Here is a 16,693-nt window from a genome sequence, read left to right as displayed (position 1 = left end):
CACTTGGCCCTGTCGAGCAGGTAGGTGTGGGTTCACACGAGAGGCCTAAGCGGCAGCCTCGTCCAATCACTGGCCTAGAGGGCCATTAGGTACAGAGCCATGCTTGTACAGCCTGCTAGGGTGTGGGATTACAACCCCACTGTTAACTATGTAGGGGTTGGGGACTAGAGGATTAGCAGTGGTTTTTACATTTGTGTGCGGACCTACGTAAATGTAGAATAACCCGGGAAGATGACAAGGCAATCTGTCCTTCTGCTGTATGGGTCCCAGGGAGCAAACTTAGGTAAACTCAGTTGCTATGCCTGATAAGCTGTGATCCCTCAAGGCCTTTTCTGACTCCATAGGGAGCTCAAGGCTGGCCTGGACAATATGAGACCCCGTTTCAAAACAAGTGGTTTTGGATTGTCAACTTCTGATCCATGCCACCCTCAAGTTGGGCAGTGCAGCTCCAAGTTGTAAATGGACCTTGGGGCCTTCAGGTTCAGGGCTCGGGAGGTCCTGGGGGGTTTTCCCCCCTGCCCAGAGGTGTCTCAGCATAAGGTCTTCTATCTGCTGAGGACATGGGGCCGTTACGCAGGGGCAGGGTTCATTTTTTCCCCACTAACAATGTGCAAGGCCGAGGCTGAGGGGCCGTGCTCATAAGCCAGACCTGAGAGGCTCTTAGGGACCATCTGCTCTGTGAACCACTTGGAAGCGGTTTTGAGAAGCTGCCACTATCTGGGTCTGTGGAAGATAGATGCCTGTGGCAGGTGTCTCAGTGCCCGTGCTGCTGTAGCCCAGGGGCCAACAGTCAAGCTCAGGCCACCAGGGCGCCCGTGCAAGTGTTTGCTCAGGGACCTCAGAGGTAGGCGAGCCCCTTCTGGGCTCAGGCTCTCCCCGACTCCAGGATGGATCTACAACTCGCCACCCATGAACGGGATTGCAGGAAGACACGGGAGCCTTTACCCTCCGAGAGCAGTGCACTCCACTCTGAAGTTACTGTTTTGTGTCACAGTCCGGAAGAGAGTATGGGCCAGAGCCACAAAGACCTCAAGTGTCAGTGGGGTTGAGAACAAATGAACAAGACAAACTGGGTCACCAAGTCCAGAATAGCTGGCAAATTCAAACCCTTACCTGGCCCTGAGCAGCTCTCCCGGCTTTAATAGCTTCAAGTCACCAAAAGGCTCCTCCAGCCCAGAGCTGTTGAGTCACATCTACACTGTGCGGGGCAGGAAGCCCCTACAGGACACCTTGGGGTAAGGCCCTATACCCCTTTGCTGGTCCATCAGGCTTTGAGGCCGCCCCACCCCCACGCTACGTACAATCCTCAGGAGTGTGGGGTTGTAATGCAGTTCACTGCTGGCCCCAGACCCTGCTCTGGCCCCTACTCACAGGGTTAGAACCACTCTGTTCAGGTTTGCCAAGGATGGTCAGAGCCCACAGGGTGCCTTTTGCTGTTAACAGCAGCCGTCCTTGACACAGGCAGTAAGCCAGGCCTTGTTAAGAGCGGGGCCTGCAGGCTTTAAGGGTCAGCACAGGCTTACCCAGTCACCTTTATCCCTCAGGTCACTTGACAGAGCAAGGAGACCAGGAGAGCCTCCATCTGCTGGGGCCAGCCAACCAGGTGTTAGGGGTGACCCTCTCCTTCCTCCAGCTTGGAGTTTAGATCAGTGTGGCTTAGCTGCGTCAAAGTGTTTCAAGTTCAGCTGTATTTCCCATTACCCAAGTGGGGCAAGTTTCCTGAGCAGCCCCTTCTCCAAAGTAAGGCAGCTTCCGGTAGGTGAATTCAGAGCACCTGTGCTTTATTGACCTAGTGAGTTTGTGTAAAGACAGTTTTCTCTCCCCTTTCCCCGCCCAGAGGTGTCAGGCTGGTGGCTCTGAGGGATCTACCGTGACACTCGATTCCCTACAACCCCCGTGCACACACTGCTTTCTGGTTAAGATGGTTTGGGCCCAGGGTTTAGGGAATCATCTTCCACCACTTGAATGCAAATGGCACTCGCTTTACGATGGCACAGGAGCAGGCGTCTCCCATGTTGGTCAGGTAGCAGTCAAAGTCATCAATGAACGTGCACTTGAGACCCAGGGGCTCCAGCAATCCGCAGACGGCTTCTTCCAGGCAGCAGATGCCCTTGATTCGGGGCCCAAAGGGCTTGGGGATTCCAAGATTCTTGTCCAACACGATCATCTGTAGCTGTTAAGACAGAGCAGGGGTTAAGCAGGACGGCCCTGAGAAGCTGTCCTGCCCTCTCCGGTGTGGGTGGTTGTGGTTGGTGGAGAGGACCAAGAATTAAAGGGAAAACCACATACTCTCTAGGGTTGGCCTAACTGCCAAGGCCTGTGGCTGTGTAGGCATCATTAATCAATCTCCGTGAAGTCAATCTGGTTTTCCTTAGTTTGCCAGTATTTCTCAGCAGAGCTGACCAGCAACCTAACCTTAGTGACTTAGATCTTCGTCTCTGGATTTGGTGCTCTGGCCTTGTCTGTGTACCCTATCCCAACCTACCTTTAAAGAATGCCTTTCCCTCATGCTCAGCAGTCCCCTTCATAGCACACTGAACCCAGAGGACTATGTATGGCTTCCATCCCAGGCCACACCCATCTGGCACCAGCAGATGTGTTTGAACCAGGCACGCCCGTTGCCCTCACCATGTTGGGGAAGTATGGCCTCGCGAAGAGTTTTGAGGTCTGCTGGCTGGAGGGGACGTTTGTCAGCTGCTCCAGGCAGAAGAGCTGCGGGATGGCAATGATGTCCTTGTCCACCAGTCCCAGCTCCTTCTTCAGGAGGGTGCGGTTCAGGTTGATGCACCTCTGCAGAACGGGGAAGGAGGAGAGGGGCCAGGGGACTGTGAGCCTTATCAGGAAGGGGCTGCTCCTTCACAGATCCAGAAAAGGAGAGGCTTCTGTTTGGCTCGAATCTCATGAGCCAGGAGCCCTGTAGGGCCGTGACAGCATCCTTAGCACAGTATGGCAGTCTGAAGGTGAAGCGAGTTCAGAGAAAAGGCCGAGGTGGGAGAGATCTGTGTATCCCTGGACTGGTCTTTGCTGGGTGGCCACTAGTGTCACAAAGCCCCTGAAGTCTGTATCTGGGCCTGGCAGCTGCTCCCCTCCCCGCTAGGATCAAAGACCTTCCTGAGAGACCTGCAGAGCCAAGGCCTTGTTGGGGACCATCCTGCACCCCAGGCCCTTACCTCCACATAGTCGTTCTGCTTTCGCAAGGTCTTGTCAGCCAGGATCTGGGAAATGGTTCTGACCTCCCTCCCTGTGGAAAGGGAGAGGCCAGGCAGGGGTCAGATCAACACCCAGCTTGACCCAGCAGCAACTGGCGCATCCTCCGACCCATGACTGCCCAAGTCAGTCTCAGGGACCACAATCTGGGCCTGATATCAATCTGATGTTCATCAGAGTACCCAACACCGGAAACCCAGGCAGGGTTTACCGCCACTAGCCACCAACTCTGGCTCCAGGGAAGCAATCTCAGCGATGTTAGGATGGTGACATCAGCCCCACAAACTCAGCTGGACGCCTCAGTCCTCTGCACAGCTCTATGATGCTAACCACTTAAGTGTGGGCCAGCTCCCTTCTACCTGTGGTCAACAGCTCAGACTTTGTTCCTTCGCTGCCAGCTCACAGGTGACACAGCCTTGCCTTCTGGTATGTATCCCCGTGACTTCTCACTCTTTGACAAGAAACGTGTCCCTAGGCCCTACCACACACTGTCACTCAGGAGTTGAGAGGGGTAGGTAACCCTGAGTACCTGACAACCTGATGCCGCCACCTCCTTTTCTGGAGCAAGGTAGTACTCTTGAGTTCTATCATGTTTATGTCAGAATTTGGCTCCGGACATACCTTTCCTGCTGGTCCTCTTGTGCTTTCCTTAAGCACAAGTGTTAGTGCCAGGTACTAAGCCCAGTGACCCCTCATGGAGGTCAGATAGCATCACTGGTTGGGGTTAATGGAGCCACTTTGGACAGAGTGCCCCATCCCAGTATGGGTTGCCCCAACAAGGGCCATCCCAGCACTTCTTAGGTTTCCCTGTCTACCAAGGATGACAAATTAAGACTCTAGAAACAGAGGTTCAACCTGTGGGTTGCAATCAAGAACATTGGAAAAACATTTACAATTCATAACAGGATCAAAGTTACACAAATTGCAACAAAAATTTTATGGTTGGGGATCACCACGACATGAGGAACCGTATTAAAGGGTCGGAGTGTTAGAAAGCTCGAGAAGGTAGCTGGTGTGGTGGCACACACCTTTAATCCCAGCAATCCAGAGGCAGAGGCATTCCGATTTCTTTAGTTCAAGGCCAGCCTGGTCTATAGAGCGAGCTCCAGGACAGCCAGGGCCACTTAGATGTTGCGGATATAAACATGTTTTTGTTTTGGTCCCAGGTGTGGGATGTGAGACTGATTCAGATGGTCCACAGCAGCCCTCATGCAGGCTCTGAGAGGAGCTATTTGTCAACTGCAGATAGTTTAGAGAATAAATGCCAGAGCCCAGAGAGGAAGAACAAGGCTGTTCCTGCTTCCTGTTGATCTCCAACTTCTTGTCTCACTCCTTAAACAAGGGTTGGACTGGCTCCACGGAACCCAATGACCCTAAACCAGCAAGCAGCTAAGAACTGAGCTCCCTTCTCAGACTAACACATTCTCTCTCCTACCTGGTGTTGGGGTGTTGGAAGGGATTGGAGTTGGGAGAAAGAGATAAAAGTTTTGTTTTTTTTTTTTTTTTAAAGCACGCCAACATTTAGATTCTATCTTAAAGAAAAAGGAAGGTACCAGGTCACCTTACCATTAGAAAACAGCTGTTCTGCTCTGATGCCTTCAAACAGGGTCACGTCTTGGTGGCCCTCTTTCTGTTTCTGTTCAAACAGCTCAAAGCAGGCACTGGGGCTGGCCAGCAGCAGGCGGAAGCCCTGGGAAGGAAAGCCAGAGTCACCTGCTGTACAGGGTCCTTAGAGTCTTCAGCAGATGCTCCCCCTTCTTCAGCCCCCAACACAAACCTTCCCATCATCATTTGTGTCATTTACAGGGACGAAGCACAGGAACTCATCCACGTGGCCGGTCATCAGCCAGTCTGAGAAGAGTTCCACGGGCGCCTGCACCTGCTGGGCATACACGAAGTCCAGCAGCTCCCTGCTCATGTTCCGGCTGTCTTCGCTGGAAGGAAGAAGGAGAGCGCGGCCTTTGAGATGCTGTTGCTTGGGGCCACGGAGAATCAGGCCACCGCCAGGCTGGGACCACTCTTGCCAATGAGTATGATGGCCTATGGGATTACCTGCTTTCAGAGTAATGCCATTCCCACCCAACCCCATGTTTTGTGAAAAGCCATGTCTTTCTAGGCCAACAGCATCATTGGATCTAAACTGAGGAATTAAAAGTTTTGGTAGTTTTTAGTTTGAGACAGAATCCCCCATAGTTCAGGGTGGTCTTCAGTTCATAGAGGTTCGAATCAAGAATAAAACTGAACCCAGAGACCCCTCATTGCTAGGCAAGCACTTCCTAGCCCTGCCTGCAAGCTTGCTTTTTGTGTGCTTGTTTTTTGAGACAGGGTTTCTCTGTATAGTTCTGGCTGTCCTGGACTGCTTTGTAGATCATGCTGGCCTTGAACTCACAGATCCTCCACCTTTGCCTCCCAAGTGCTGAGATCAAAGGTCTTCGCCACCGCACCCAGCAAGCTTGCTTTTTCTAACTTAAGTGCTACACAAACCGAAGGCTCAAGTGTGCTTCAGTTTCCAGAGGAATACCGAGCAGGTCTGCTGAGGGGAGCCGAGTTACTGGAACCAGGGTGACGGCCCTTTCCTTTAGCTTTAAGACGCCTGGGTCACCTGCCGCCTTCTGGCCTCCCTGCTCACCTTGGATAATAGCTGCCACCAATGAGGACCCGGCCTAGCGGGTAGGTTTTGCCTTGGGCCTTGACGGGCGGGGACACCATCAGGTTCCCGATGGAATCCAGGCTCGCCACTCGGTGGTCCTTGGCTGGATGAATCAGGTAGCCAAGTCCAGGGCCCTAGGAGGAGACCCAGTCGGGGGATGGACAGGATGTAGGAGCCATCTCACTACTGATGGTCAGGTGCATCTCTCCCTCCCCCCAGGAGCCACCTGGTACCGCCCCCCCCCACTATCCCCCTCCATCCCTGGCTCAACACCAGGATGGCGAAGTTGATTTTCAGATAGCCCAAGCTCCACACCAGCGAGTACTTCATGGGGAGTTCATCCAGACTGGGAACCCGAGGGGTGTCGAGAACCAAGAAGCTGGTCTTTTGGGGAGCCTGAGTATAGCAGAAAGCCATCTCATCCTAGGGGAGACAGGAAGACGGTGGTTAATGCTCCATCAGTGGCTTTCCACATCTGCCAGATGGATCTCTGGGTGCAGCCAGAGAGAAGGTAGAGAGAAACTAGCTCCTGCTCAGCCCTCCAGATTTTCCCTGGAGGCTTTACTCACTGCCCACCTCCCCATGTAAGACCGAGAAGCTCTTGTCCTCCAACCCACCAACAAACCTGTCATGTCTACTTACAAAGCAAGTTGGTTTGTTTCTGGGACCCATAGGCAGTCACTATGACCTCTGACCTGCCCTGTGAAGTCTTCTGTCCAGATCTCCCTCCACTAGAGTTCCCTGCATCTCAGCCAAGGGACTTGTGTGTTTGTGTGTGTTCCCTCGCAGAGAGGGGAGGTCCTTTGAGAGAGTTTCAAGTAGCCTTTATACCTACTTTGTAGCCAAGGCTGGCTTTGAGTTCTTCATCTCCTACCTCTCCACTCTATCTCCAAGTGCTGGGATTACGAGCATGCACCACCCCCACATCCCAAGTCTACACAATGCTGAGAACTGAACTTGGATCTGCAGCCCTCGCCCTTCACCTTTCAACTCTGGCTGGTACTGTTTAAAGCGTCGCTCTACCTTGCTTTGTGTTGGCTTCCGTACTTTGCTGGAAGGGTCTCTTAATCCATGGTTCAAGTCTTACATACACACCCCACGTTGCAACCTCCATGTCAACAGCACTGCCACCCGAGGAGCTGGTGGCACCCAGCCCCACTAGAGCCCGGCTTATAAGCCATCTGAAGGTTTTCACAGCTACGTGAATGACCTGCTAAAGGCTGTCATCATCTGTCCCCTTTTCTCATCCTCAGCATCTGGAGCGAGGGCATCTGTCCTTATTCATCCTAGGCCCCTGGTGGCGCACCAGCCCCTGGGGAAGTGCTCAGAGATGTGTTTGGAGCAGAAGGACTTTCCAGAACCAAAGCCGAGCCAGCTCTGGTCCCGATGTTGGGCCAGGCACAAGCCCAGACTGGTAGCCCAGTTCTACCACCTGCAACGGAGGCCTTAGCTGTTTTTTGTTTTGTTTTTGTTTTTTTTTGAGACAGGGTTCTCTCTGTGTAGCCTTGGCTATCTTGACTGGCCCTGTAGACCAAGCACAGAGATCTGCCTGCCTCTTCCCCGAGTGCTGGGACCAAAGGCGTGTGCTACCACGCCCTGCTCAGCTGTTATCGGGAAAGGTGAAACCCCTGGAAGAAGGGGGCCGGACTCCAGATTTATCCTCAACAAGCAAGCATGCCTCGGTGGCGTGTTGGCTCACCGTGAAGATCGTCTTGTGGCACGGGCCAAGCCTCCCTGCTTCCCTCCAGGGGTGTCCGTTACCTGGAGCCATTTGCCCTGGCGACTGGGGTCCTCATAGACAGTTGCCATTTGCACGTTGCTCTTCTCGCTCAGTTTTGTTACTGTGTCCACGAAGCCCTGCAGCTGCAGCTCCCTACCCCAAGGGAGAAGCCCGCTGTGACTTCAAGGTCCTCACACCAGTCACTCCCTGTCCCGGGGGGGGGGGGGGGGAGGAGAGGGTAGTCTCCTACCTCAGCTTAGGCTTGGAATTTTTTTGCCTAGACCATGCTGATGGCTGGTGCTGGTCCAACCCTATTCACACTTTTTGATCACCGCTGTGCACCCCCTTTATTCTACCCCAGTATGAACTCCCCTGATCAAACTATTGGAAGACTGTTTGCTTCCTAAGGGCAGCTCAAGATGGCCAATGAGGGTACATCTGTGGGGGCATGGGAACACAGGCAACATTTGGAAATCCGAGTCGGGTTTTTGAGAGAGGGTTTTGTTTTGTTTTTTTTTATCGCTACTACAATAGTGTCCTAGAACTCACTGTGCAGACCAGGCTGGCCTCAAACTCTGACTGCACTGCCTCTGTCTCCCGAGTGCTGGGATTGCCACCAACACTTGTGGATCCACGGTGAGCATCCTTTCATTGGGCACAAAGTAACATTTGAGGTTGATGTCAAGGCATCCAGTTTAAGATTTAGACAGTCCTCTGTCAGCATGTGTATCTACACAGCAGAAGAGGGCACCAGATCTCATTGTAGATGGTTGTGAGAGACACCTCATGGTCCTGAGACTTGAACCCAGGACCTTTGGAAGAACATCCAGTGCTCTTAGCCTCTGAGCCATCTCTCCAGCCCAAGACATCCAGTTTTACAAACCACTGGACCCTCAGAGTTGACTACACTGGCGAGTCACAATTGGCAAGTATCCTAGCAGGGATTCTAGTCCAGGCCCAGGCCCAACATTTATCCTGACACCCAGTGAAACTCTCCAGAGACCTTACTTGAGTCTCCCAACTGCCTGGGGAGAGGATGAAGGGGAGAGAGGTGCCAGGGACCCACGTTGCCAGGGTGGCTTGAGGCCCTCTTACTTGCACAGGTAAATCTCCAGGGGCACTTGGGTGTTGGGCGTGAAGATACAAGGCGCCACCCGGAACACCACAGTGTCTTTGTACAGCGGCAGCTCTGGGAGTGACTGCAATGTACAACAGGGTCTCCATCAGGATCTGGCTTCATCTGCCACCTTCCCCCTTACACCTTTCCTGTGCCCACAGCTTCCTGTGCCAGCCCCAGCTGGAGGGACTGAGAGCCATACTCCTTGGTGTCCTGCCTTGCGCGTAGCTCACCTCCCTCCACCAAGCCCAGGAGCCCTCGCTGACACGGTAGCATACCTTATCAAGAGCCTTTTCCACTAGGGAGACAGAGAAGGAGATCAGGCCGGAGAAGGTGGCAGATGGGAACTCCATGGCTTCTATGTAGAAGGTCTTTTTGCCTCGGTTCTTTAAGGGGTCCAGTTCATAGAAGGGCTTGTCCGGTCCCAATACCGGTACAAAGAGAGAAGGTAAGGTTTCTAGGAGAGAGAAACAGGGGGTGCCCAGCTGTGACAGCTGCGTGGTTGGCATCACTGTCCCTGGTGGGCAAGCATAGCAGGCTAGTGACCCGTCCTGCTCAGGGACTGTTAAGAGACACGTAGTGCACCACCGTACTGTGTTTGCATGTGTGTGCACACGCGTGTGACGCCTCAGAGGTTGGCAGAGGCGTCGTCCTCAGTCACTACCTTATTTGAGACAAGAGCTCTTTTGCTGGACCAGGAGCTTACAGATCCAGCCAGCTAATACTGGCTGGGCCGCAAGCTCCAAGGATCCTGCCATCTCTCTACCCGCCCAGCTCTGGGGTTCCAGATGCACAGCCATACCTCACCTAGACTTCAATGCATGCTAGGGTCCGAACTCGGGTCAATTCATGATTAACGTGCTTTCCTGACAGAACTACCGCCCCAGCCTCAGCACTAACAGGCTTTCGAAGGCCCTTAGCGGACACGTTATGAGTCGGGACTCAGCAGAGGACCACAACACGGGTGTTCAGTCTGAATGACGCAGGTGGTTCCATAAATCCAGCCACGGGGGAACATTGGAACGAAGGCCCGAAAGGTGACAGACACTCCACATGCGAAGATGGCCTTGGCAGCCTCACCAGGATTGCCAGCCACAAACACGAGGATGGATGACCTACCCACCCCCTCCAAGGACATCTGGAGGGACCCAGAGCTTTGGTGCCCTGCCACTGCCACCACAAATCCCATTTCAGTCTCTTAGGTCAAGTGAAAAAGCACAGAAGAGCCCTAAAGGTTGGTGACTACGTTGTCAGGTGGTTGTCAGTAGCTAGACTCCAGGCTGCTCATTCTCATTGGACATCATCTGACAGCTAAACTACCAAAGCATCTCCCTAGCATCACTGTCGCCACCTGGGTCCTTTCTCATCTACTTCTAGGCCAGTTATGGGAAGTCAGGGCCAACAACTGCCTGTCCATTCCACCCTTTCCCCAGGCCCTTCAGTCAGCCTGGACAGTAAACAGCACATGCCACTTGCTGTCTAGGGAGTAATCAGAGGATGGGGTGCCATGATGGCTGCCACTCTGGCTTCTGAGTCACTAGATTCTGAATTTTACTATAATGAGGCCTTGGCTAAGAAGGTGCTTCCAGGCTAGACAGACAAAATATGTGGGCAAGACACCTACATTGCAATTGTTTTTTTGTTTAAGATTTATAGTGTTCTGCCTGCATGTGTGCCTGTAGGCCAGAAGAGAGCACCAGATCTCACTATAGATGGTTATGAGCCACCAATGTGGTTGCTGGGAATTGAACTCCAGACCTTTGGAAGAGCAGTCAGTGCCCTTAACCTCTGAGCCATTTCTCTAACCCTTAAGATTGTGTTTTTGTTACTGGATCCTCCCAGCAGGAGTTACTTCAGGATATTATCTATAGGGTGTCCTACCAACTCAAATGCACTTCTTTCACAGTCAAGAGAAACCTGGCATCAGATGAACTGGCTAACCCGTGGTGTGTGTACACTTGCTCTGGTAAAGGTGGCAACCAGACAGCCCCTGCGGCACAGACCTGGCCACACAGCCCGTTGACCTGTGACTCTAGCTCTGGGCAGCCTGTTAGAGGTGGAATAGGGCCACCACTTGACCAGCACACGGAGGCAGAGTGGGGGCGGGAGACTTACTTTGGCTCCAGTAGACTCTGGCCTTCTTTGCCTCTTCCTCGGAGGTATGGAGGACCAGGCGGTAGTCCTTCAGGATTTGGTCAGGGCCCTCTACAATCAGGGTCATCTGAGACAGGTCCTGTATTTCTGGGCAAAAGGATGGTTAGAAGCTCAGGCCAGGCTCCAGGATGGGGAAAGTGAGCCAACGGGGTTAGGGGTAGAAATTGGATCGAGTCTTTCTTGGTCATCTAGGCTGGCCTTGAATTCTTAGTGGTCCCCCTGCCTCAGCCTTCCAGGTGTCGAGGTGACAGGTGCAAGCTATCATCTGCCCTTGCCAGAGGTCCTCCAGCCTGCTCCCTGGAGAGAGGTGCCCACAACCCCTTTTCATGGAATCGGAGTTCTCAGCCACCGCATGAGGTCAGCGTCTCATCTCTACCTCCCAGGTGTCAAGACAAGGCTCACTCACAGCCAGGAAGTGTTGTGAAGCCTTTTCATGGGGGCTAAGGATGTAGCTCAGCTGGTAGAGTGCTTGCTTAACATGCACAAAGTCCTGGGCTACACGAGACCTTTGTCTCGAAGACACATACGCAGAAGAGCTGGAGAGTTGGCGCAGTGGTTAAGAGCAGCTGCTGCTCTTCCAAAGGACCTGGGTTTGGCTCCCGGCACCCACAGCTCAGGTAGCTTCCGGCCAACCGAATTCCAGCTCCAGGAGACCTGCTACCCTCTGACCTCAGGGGCTCCAGTGAACACCACACACATGGTACATATCTAAGCTCATGTAGACACACATGTAACGAACAACTTTTGGTTTCTTGTGACAGGGTTTTAGCCCTGGCTGTCCTGGAACTCAATTTACAGACTGGACTTGGCTTTGGACTAAGAAATCCATCTGCCTCAGCCTCCTGTGCTCTGGAATTAAAGGCATGCACCACCACTGCCTGGCTGTGAAAAGATCTGTTTTTCGAGACAAGATTTTTCTGTGTAGCCTTGGCTATCCTGGACTCACTTTGTAGCCCAGGCTGGCCTCCAACTCAGATCTGCCTGTCTCTGCCTCCTCAAATGCTGGGATTACAGGCATGCACATGGCTCACATTTTTTTAAAACTAGGTCTTTTAAAACCTATACACATCATTGTATGAAGCCATGTGGCCTCTCATTACACAGCTTCAAGACATAAAAACCTTGGGTATGATGCCAGTAATGTCACCCAGGGCCTTTGTACACGTTAAGCAAACGCTCTTCCAGGGAGCACCTGACTTCCAACCTGTGAAAAAAGATTTGTCTCCCCGAGAGTAGCTGTGACCTGTGTGCTGAGGGGTGGCCAGAGCTTGAGAGAAGTGGGGACATCAAGGGGAAGTACCTTTGGGGGCCATCTCAGAGCTGGGCTGGTCATCAGTCTCTTCTGCATTACTGGGATTACAAACCACAAACAGGATGGCTCCCCAGCCGTTTGGGCCCCACACCCATCTTTTCTGCAAATGACAGGGACGTTAAGGCAGGAAAGAGACAAACCATCTGAACATACGTAGAGCTTTGTCATCACCGTCCCTGGGGACCCAGGGAACAGTTTGAGACAGATGACCTGTGGGAACAGAGGGCTTTGGACAAAAGCTAAAAACAGGTAATGGTTGCTGCCTGGTTTTGGAAATTTAAGGACAGAGGCATGCCTCACTGGAGGGCCAGGGTGGCAGCTAACTGCTCTAGATGACCACATAACCAGGCCAGTGCCTCTGGACATCCAGTCTATTTTGGTTTTGTCTTGAGACAAAGTCTTGACATGTAAAAGCCTGCAGTGGCATTAAAAGTCACCATCCTGCTTTAGTCATCCCAGTACTGTGATGAAAGGCAGGTGCCACCACATCTGGCTTTATTTTGAGACAGGATTGGCTGTAGCCCAAGCTGGATTGAAATACCCTATGTTATCTGAGCATGGGTCTTCAAAGCCTGATCTTCCAGCTTCTACCCCAGGATGCTGGTGTTAAAAAACACACATATACCCCACACCCCTAGCTAGGCACACACGCATACAAACACCTGGCTACTTTTCAGTAAATCAGAAGTTTACTTCATTGACTTGACTTGAGGTATATCAGTGCAACTTAAAGACACACCGGTCAGATCAACGTGGGCCTTAGGGTCAGGGATGGCTCTCTTAGGTCCTTTCCCCACTCCCTTGACCAGGCAGCCTCACCTTAGCCTGCTTGTCACTTGGCATGTCCATCTGTCCATCTCGATAGATGTCTGCCTCCAGGGAGACCTCTGAAAGGGAAGGGGGGTGGGCATCTCAGACACCTGGGCTGCTAATGGGGCCCAGAAGCTTTGGTGACTCTCACAGGGTGAGCCCAACCTCTGACAGTTGATAGAAAACCTAATGTGCTATCTCAATGTCAAGAAGTTTAGCATCTGCACCTGCAAAATTCGTTCTGGAGAGCCATGCAATAGAGTTAAAGAGTAAATCACACATTAAAAAAAGTCTCAAATTCTAATATTGGTTTTTTGAGACAGGGTTTCTCTGTGTAGCCTTGGCTGGCCTCAAACTTAGTGAGCTGTCTGCCTCTGCCTCCCAAGTGCTGGGATTAAAAGCATGTGCCACCAAGGCCCAACAAAAATATTTTTTTAGGTGTGCAATTTTATATCGGGATATAGTCGTAGCTATACTGGGCCACAGGTTGGACACAGCTAGTTAGAGGCCGGGTCTTCAAGAGACAGGCCAGTTCCCACAAATAAGTCAGGGAGGGAGTCGTCCACAGTGGCCACCTGTGTCTTTATATAAAGCAGCTTCGAAACGGGCAGCTAGAGGGGATGTGAGTTCAGTTCCCAGCATGCATCAGGAAGTAGCTCAAAACCACCTTTAACTCCAGTCCCAGGCCATCTGATGGGCTCCCTCCTAGCCTCATTTGAGAGTGCTCACACACAGAAGAGTAAGGCTTTCTTAGATCAGTAAAGCTAAGGATAGAGGTCTACGGTGAGGTGACACAGTAACTTTGGACCAGACTGGTCAGTGACGAGAACAAACAGAGAGGTGGGCAGAGAACTCAAATTCCGGTTGTTTTTGTCATCCAGTAAATTAAGACAGGAAGGGAGGAGTGACTGAACTTCAAGAGAATGGGTGTATGGATGCCATGGGACCAGTAGACAATTTATGCACAGAGAATCCTCTCCCTTGCTTGACATCACCTGCCCTGCTCTCAAGAGGAATCGAGACTCACCAATGCCGGTGAGGAATAGCACAGCTGTGGCCATGGGTACCTCTTTATCGGGAGAGTAGTAGGAGATCAGCACCTGTGGAGACAGCATAGAGAATCTGTAAGGGCAGGAGCACAGCCCCAGCCCCACAGACTGGGCCTAAGCATTTGACCCTGGCTTTTATGGACCAGCATCTAAGCTTCCAGTGACCCACCAGGAGCTGGCCTTGGGGCCTGGACCACTTAGGATTTTAAGCGTGTGTCTCGACAGCCAGTGGCAGCACACACCTTTAATCCCAGGAGGCAGAGGCAGGTGGGTCACCTGTGTTTTGAGGCCAGCCTGGTCTACTGAGTAAGTTCCGTGATGGCCAGGGCTACACAGGGAAAGCCCGTCTCGAACAATCAAGAACAAGACAGAGTGCGTCTCGCTGAAGTTGCTCCTGCTGGCCTTAAGATCGTTCTGTACCTCAGGTGAGACCTTGCACTTTCGAGTCTCTTCCCGGTTACCTAGGTTTACTAGGTACACACTGGTTGGCCCAGCTCACAACGTTGGTTCTGACCTACTCAAGACGCAGTGCGCTTACCCAAGGGCGCCAACTCGCCGCAGGAAACTGCCTGCCACAGACAGACATCTCACCATCCCCCCTTCCTGCCTTGCTCCCTTGCCCACAGACAGCTGAACCTGGGTCTGCCCTGGGCGGGGTTATTGCCAATGGGCTCTAGTCTTGCCGGCTGCCATATTGGGATCACCTGGGTAGGTAAAGGCTACCCGCCCCCCTTCTCCTCCACGGCTCACCTTGTCCTCATTTATGGTTGGGCTGGGCGACACCATCCTCACTAGGGCCTCTGTGGGTTGCATCAGTGGCCGCCACACCACACCGCCCTCCTCCCCGGTAATGACAGCGCTGGAGAGGTGGATCAACACCCTTGGGGAGCCACGGATGGTGAAGGATTCGCAATTCGTGGGTGCACACCTGCTTTGCCAGAGACGATGTTAGGAGACAGTAGCATAGGAAGCAACAGGGTTCAGAAGGACAGCCCTCCAACCCTCGTCCATCTTGCGAGACTGAGAATTCGGTCAGTGAAGTTGTGTGTGGGGGGGGGGCGCTAATGTTTTCAGCCTTTCTCTTACCGTTCCTACCCCTGGAACCTCCAATTCTTCCTCTGATCATTTCCAGCCCCAATCTCTCCCTCCCGCAATGGCACATGAGTGAGCGAGCCTTTTTATATACAAGCCTCAGCTTCCATGCACGGTGTGAGTAAATGCACAAACTACAGGCAAGACGCCCCCTCACCTACCCCTCATGGCCTCGGTCAAAGCTAAGGGAGATCTTACAAGCAAGAGGCAGAAGCAAGCTGTGAGTCAGTATCCTGTGCTGGGATGGGGGGGTCCCCAGAGACCCAGTCCTAGATTCCTTGGGACCAGCCAGTGGAGCAAAGAGAACCGACCTTACACTCCTGGACACAGGGACTCTCCCCAGACCGTTCCTTCTGGTTACCCCCTTACCGACACCCCCGAGCCTCACCCACTGATGTCCAAGGTGAGTTCCATGCCCACCACGCAGATGGCATGGGTGGGGCTGTCCAGGGACAGTCTGAGGGCATTCTGGAAGGTCATGGCAGGGCTTCCTGGCTAGCCACTCTCGGGAGCGGCTCTTCTCAGCCAGAGTAACTGCCCAGGGCTCAGGTTCGGCTTTGCCTGCCTCTTTAGTAGTGTAAGGAACACCCGGGTCAGCCCCCTTGTTAAGGGGTCACAGGTGAACTTGCTTTTCTCCTTGGCAGCTGTGGGAGGTGGTAGGGCAAGGGGAGGGTCTTTCAGTCAGTATCAGTGGTTTAGCAGCTGCTGCCTGTGGACCCTGCAGCCCTGGGGAATTGGAGGCTAATGGCTTGGAGCCTTCCCCTGGGAGCAGGGAGCGGGGGAGTTCTGGGAAGTTGGAATCCATAAGGACCAAGACACTAGCAGACTCAGCTGAAACTGCCAGGGAGGGTGAAGGTCTCCAGAGGACTTAAGTGGCTGTAGTCAGGGTGCTAGGCTTCAAGGTTGAGGGGGTCTTGGTTGTAGGACAATGGTTCTCAACCTGTGGGTCAGAGCCACTTTGGGAGGGGTCACATGTCAGATGGTCTGCATATCAGATACTTAGTGATTCATAACATCAGCAAAATTACAGTTAGGAAGTAGCAACAGAATAATTTTTATGGTTGAAGGTCACCACAACATGAACTGTGAAAGGGTCACAGCAACTGACGAGGGAGGGGTGCTTGGCACGGTACTATGGTCACAGAAGTGTGAGGGGAGCTGATCAGCTCTGCGAATCCCCCGTCCCGACAGACATTTTCCCCCTGGTGATAAGGATCATCCAGTCACTCACAGCTGCACCTCTTGTTAGCACAGGGGGGTGGGGGGTGGGGGGCAGCAGGAGCTGGTACATGGACTAAACCTGTGGAACCTTGCTTACAGCTGTTGTCCATCTAGGCTGAGCCCGCAAAGCAGAAAGGAACCTTTATTGTGTATTTCAAAAGTGCTAAAATAGAGGGGTCAAGGTCCTTGAACCCTATAAGTTGCTGAGATGACAGGTACATCCGTGAGCCTCTGGTCTCTTTCCGTAACGCATCCTTAGGTCGAACTACTAAGCTAGGCGTGGTGGTTCCTGCCTGTTATCCACTTCAGCACTCAGATGGAGGCAGGAGGATTTCGCTGAGTTTGAGACCAGCCTGGGTTA

General features: G+C 52.8%; 1 protein-coding gene across 1 annotated transcript; it reads right to left on the bottom strand.

Annotated features, from left to right (window-relative positions):
* Window positions 1–1,798: 1,798 nt before the first annotated feature.
* On the bottom strand, window positions 1,799–15,689 carry Padi6 (peptidyl arginine deiminase 6). Its single transcript, XM_021626379.2, has 16 exons — window positions 15,500–15,689; window positions 14,770–14,947; window positions 13,998–14,070; window positions 12,980–13,047; window positions 12,149–12,260; window positions 10,810–10,935; window positions 8,973–9,151; window positions 8,673–8,776; window positions 7,619–7,730; window positions 6,173–6,280; window positions 5,837–5,991; window positions 4,985–5,141; window positions 4,774–4,897; window positions 3,171–3,241; window positions 2,629–2,790; window positions 1,799–2,173 (listed from the first exon to the last, which is right to left on the bottom strand). Exons 1-16 carry the CDS (start codon window positions 15,589–15,591, stop codon window positions 1,940–1,942), a joined length of 2,055 nt encoding a protein of 684 aa, XP_021482054.1. The 5' UTR covers window positions 15,592–15,689; the 3' UTR covers window positions 1,799–1,939.
* Window positions 15,690–16,693: the final 1,004 nt, after the last annotated feature.

This window comes from Meriones unguiculatus, chromosome 3 (assembly GCF_030254825.1).
Source record: "Meriones unguiculatus strain TT.TT164.6M chromosome 3, Bangor_MerUng_6.1, whole genome shotgun sequence".
NCBI lineage: Eukaryota > Metazoa > Chordata > Mammalia > Rodentia > Muridae > Meriones > Meriones unguiculatus.
Note: the sequence above shows the minus strand (reverse complement) of the source record. Positions and strands in the feature narration are given on the sequence as shown.